This window comes from Miscanthus floridulus, chromosome 2 (genome assembly GCF_019320115.1).
Source record: "Miscanthus floridulus cultivar M001 chromosome 2, ASM1932011v1, whole genome shotgun sequence".
In the NCBI taxonomy this organism is placed as follows: Eukaryota; Viridiplantae; Streptophyta; class Magnoliopsida; order Poales; family Poaceae; genus Miscanthus; species Miscanthus floridulus.
The window spans coordinates 63508615-63512987 of NC_089581.1; the positions used below are offsets into that span (position 1 = coordinate 63508615).

General features: G+C 52.2%; 1 protein-coding gene across 1 annotated transcript; it reads left to right on the forward strand.

The window, feature by feature from the left end:
* Nucleotides 1-2207: 2207 nt before the first annotated feature.
* LOC136538981 (GDSL esterase/lipase At5g33370-like) lies at nt 2208-3877 on the forward strand. The gene is made up of 4 exons (XM_066530908.1): nt 2208-2504; nt 2610-2737; nt 2820-3062; nt 3148-3877. Exons 1-4 carry the CDS (start codon nt 2222-2224, stop codon nt 3634-3636), a joined length of 1143 nt encoding a protein of 380 aa, XP_066387005.1. The 5' UTR covers nt 2208-2221; the 3' UTR covers nt 3637-3877.
* The last annotated feature ends 496 nt before the right edge of the window (nt 3878-4373 follow it).

Consider the following 4373-nt stretch of genomic DNA (forward strand, 5'->3'; position numbering starts at 1 on the left):
TGTCGGTGTCGGACAGATCTTGTGCTTCTCTGCTACGATCCAATAGTCGGGCACGTCAGATTTAGTAGTTTTCAGCTGGATGAGAGATCAGCTTGGAGCTACATGTACACGGTCATTGTCATTAGACTTTGGTAGAGCGGTATGCACGGCATGAGAGCGAGCATATGCATCACAAAGATTAGCGCTGGAAATCACAAAGATTAGCGCTAGCTACAATCATAAACTGTAGTACTGAGCTAACTGTCATCGATGGCACACGGGATAGAGAGATGGCACACGGGATAGAGAGGAAGAAAGCCTATGGAGAAGAGGAGCACGACTTGTTTTATTATATTGATGATAAGAAAAATATTGTGCGTTGGAGTATGTAAGGGGCCTTGGTATTCTACGACTTGAGGTTTGTTTGGTATGGTTTTTGGATGATTTATGCTCTGCCACTTTTCATCCCTATTCATCCGCTGTAGACGAGACCAGAGCCGCTGCACAACAATGTGCTACAGCACGAGCTGGAGAGCCTAAAAGGCAAAGGGAAAGGGAGCCAGGCCAAAGAAGAAGGCTCTAGTCTCCAAACTAGCTGATCTGCTGCTGATGTCGCTGCCGTACGTGCTCCTCGCCGCACTTGCACAGCCTGCGGCTAGCGCGTTGCTGTCACGGCCGGTCGGCGGTCGGCGACGCGACGTCTCGGATTGTTATCAGGATCAACCTGGCGGTGGGCGGGCAAAAGAAGTGGTTAGGGGCTTAGTGCTAGGGCGAATGGCCTGAAAATTGAGGTGCCATGGGACTAGATTAGGCGAGCCAATGCTGCCGAGTGCCAAGCAGGACGAACGATAGGCGTCACTACTTCCTAGCCTGGCCGTCTACAGACTATACAGGTTACGCCACAGCGTGTACCGTTCCGTTCGCCGACGGTGCAGACTTGCAGTGCAGTGGAGGCAAAACCCCTGCTGCCTGCTGGGCGGGGTAGTGGCGTGCAGCGTGTGCTGCTCCGAATTCGAAGAAGGCAAACACAAAAGGCTGGCCCGCGGATTGCCCGATCGTCGATCGGTCACGCATGGCTGTACATGTCCCGATGCGTACATGCAGAGCTAGCTAGGAATGCGACAAGACATGCTCACACCAGTCACCGATCCTGGCGTGATTCCATCCACTTTTGAGGTGCCAGCCGCATTATCTTCATCAGCAAATGCACTTTGTAACTACTATAGTAGGACGTCCAGATTTGCTTGGGCCAATCTGAATCTAATACATGGATAACACGTGGCAGATTCATTCATTCATTCAGCCCCGCCGGCGACCGGGGGAAGAGGACCGGGGGCAGAGTATAAAATGAAGTTCCAGAGAAGCCGATGAAAAATCACAGCTTGGTCTATTTGCGCCTGGTGACAACATACTTTTCCTTTTGGATTTGGAAGCGCACCGTACCGTCAGTTTTCAGGTGGTGCAGTGCTTCCGCTTTCATTCATCCAATGAACTCAAGCCCTTGTTGTGTGTTCTGAATGAAAGAAAGAAAGAAAGAAAGAAAGGAGATAAGAAAGCTAGAGTAACTCGTCAGAACTGCCGGAACTGGCAAGTATTTAAGGACCTGGACCTATCTTAGGGCCGTTCTTTTATCTCTCATCACTGGTGACCAGAAAACAATCGGAGGTTAATGAGGGGTCGTACGAGCGATCAGTAACGATGACATATGATTGGCTAAACACGAGGTTTGGTTAGTTTGTTGTTTCTCAGTAGTAGGGTGGTTGTTCCACGGTCACATCTCACGGGCAAAAGACATAGGAGATGCCAGTACCAATGATCGATCTTAAAGCTCCGGTAGAAATAAATAGCTGCTATTCCATAAAAAAATTGTGAGTGATGGCATTCTAATCTACACGTTCCGAGAGAAATAATTACGTCATCTTAAATAATCCTGAATTGTATATATGCGTGATTACATAAGAGTAGTACAACTTACTCCGTACTGATCGGGAAAGGTAGAGCGTGTATGCAGGAACGTGCAAGCAGCAGCTTTGGAGGTTAATTTATGAGTGAAGTGCGGAGCAATTCAATTAGTTTCATGCGGTGGTGCGCATGCATCTAAGATTGTGGCTCGATTAATTCCGTCCCATCGGATGCGACCATTCTGCTGCCCCCCCGTGAGCAATGCCAATGCTAATGCTAGCTATATAAACAGCCCTGGAGCTGCACCCTGCAGGTGGCGTTGTGCATGAAGCCAGAATCCATGATTGAACGCTTCACCTACTCCAAGGACCGATCGATGAGCAGGAGCGGCAGCGCCTCCTTGTCCTTGTTGGCGGCCGTGCTGCTGGCCGTGGGCATGCTGGCGAGGCCGTCAGAGTGCGCGCGCGCCTTCTTCGTCTTCGGCGACTCGCTGGTGGACAACGGCAACAACAACTACCTCATGACCACGGCGCGCGCCGACTCGCCGCCGTACGGGATCGACTACCCGACGCACCGCCCCACGGGGCGCTTCTCCAACGGCAAAAACATCCCCGACATCATCAGTACGGCCGGCCGGTTTCCTCTCTCTCTCTCTCTCTCTCTCGTATGTGGTGCTGCCACGTACGCGCGCGCTAACGACTCCATGGATGCATCTGTCATGGATGCAGGCGAGCACCTCGGCGCCGAGCCGACGCTGCCGTACCTGAGCCCCGAGCTCCGCGGCCAGAAGCTGCTGGTCGGCGCCAACTTCGCGTCAGCCGGCGTCGGGATCCTCAACGACACCGGCTTCCAGTTCGTGAGTAGTGCTGGTCGTCGTGCCCAATCCATCAGGAACTCTTATATATATTTGATTTGAAGACCCATGCATGCATATGCAGGTGGACATCATCAGGATGAGCCAGCAGCTGCAGTACTTCGGCGAGTACCAGGGCAAGCTGCGCGCGCTGGTGGGCGCGGCCCGGGCGCGGCAGATGGTGCGCCGCTCGCTGGTGCTCATCACGCTCGGCGGCAACGACTTCGTCAACAACTACTACCTCGTCCCCTTCTCCCTGCGCTCCCGCCAGTTCTCGCTCCCGGACTACGTCCGCTACATCGTCTCCGAGTACAAGAAGATCCTCATCGTGCGCACGAGTTCACTCGATCGATCTCTCTGACTGCTTGCATCGTTATGGTGTCTCTGACTGCTGCACGCGTGCATGCATGCAGAGGCTGTACGCGATGGGTTGCCGCCGCGTGCTGGTGACGGGCACGGGTCCCCTCGGGTGCGCGCCGGCGATCATGGCGCAGCTCAGCCGCAACGGCGAGTGCGCCGCGGAGCTGATGCGCGCGGCGTCGCTCTTCAACCCGCAGCTGGCGCGCGCCCTGGACCAGCTCAACGCGCGCTTCGGCGCCGGCACCTTCATCGCGGCCAACGCGTTCCGCGTCCATTTCGACTTCGTCAGTGACCCGGCCGCGTTCGGATTCGCCACGGCCAAGGAGGCGTGCTGCGGCCAGGGCCCCCACAACGGGCTGGGGCTGTGCACGGCGGCGTCCAACCTGTGCGCCGACCGGAGCAAGTACGTGTTCTGGGACCCGTACCACCCCACGGAACGCGCCAACCGGTTCATCGTCAGCCAGTTCATGTCCGGCTCGCTCGACTACGTCAGCCCCATGAACCTCAGCACCGTCCTCCAGATGGACGCCACGTTGGACTAGAGACAGGCCTGATCCCCAGACGAAACAACCAATGCAAGCCTGCCTACGTCGTTTGTATCTGTGACTGACCCGTGTGTGTGTATGATGATTAAGGACTCTTAATGATGATCACATAAACAACATATATACTGTGAGTTCATTATTAAAAAAATATACTCCCTCCGTACTAAAAAAAAATGAAGTCATTTTGGACAGCGACACGATCTCCAAAGCGTAACTTTGACTACTTATTTTTATAAAGATATTTATCAAAAAGTGATATATGTAATTTTTTGTGAAAGTATTTTTCAAGACAAATCTATGCATATGGTTTTCACATTTTCAAACTCAACAACTTAAAAGTCATTCGTGATTTATATTCCCAATGCTTGACCCCAGTCTTGTCCAAAATGACTTCATTTTTTTTAGCATGGAGGGAGTATGTACTGTGAGTTTGGGTGTGTGGTTTTGATTTATCCATGTTTGCTTCGGATGACATGTCAAATGCAGAGTACTTGTCTAATGTACATGCCGAAAGAGAAGAATTGGAACCACCGCCACAATAACGAAGCCTTTTAGTCCAAAAATAAGTTACGATAGGTTGGAGTTAAACCCCAATAGGAGCCCCTATTCACCGTTCAGGCAACTTTCCAAGCACTCCTATCCCAATAAAGATCTCTAGGTATATCCCAATCTTTCAAATATCTTTTTATTGCCTCCCCATGTCAGCTTGGGTCTTCCTCTACCTCTCCCCATAT

Bases quoted from the DNA above. Each gene is read 5' to 3' on its own strand.
- LOC136538981 (XM_066530908.1), top strand. From the start codon at position 2,222: ATGATTGAACGCTTCACCTACTCCAAGGACCGATCGATGAGCAGGAGC. The intron at 2,738-2,819 runs GTGAGTAGTGCT...ATGCATATGCAG, and splicing joins ACGACACCGGCTTCCAGTTC to GTGGACATCATCAGGATGAG. The intron at 3,063-3,147 runs GTGCGCACGAGT...GCATGCATGCAG, and splicing joins AGTACAAGAAGATCCTCATC to AGGCTGTACGCGATGGGTTG.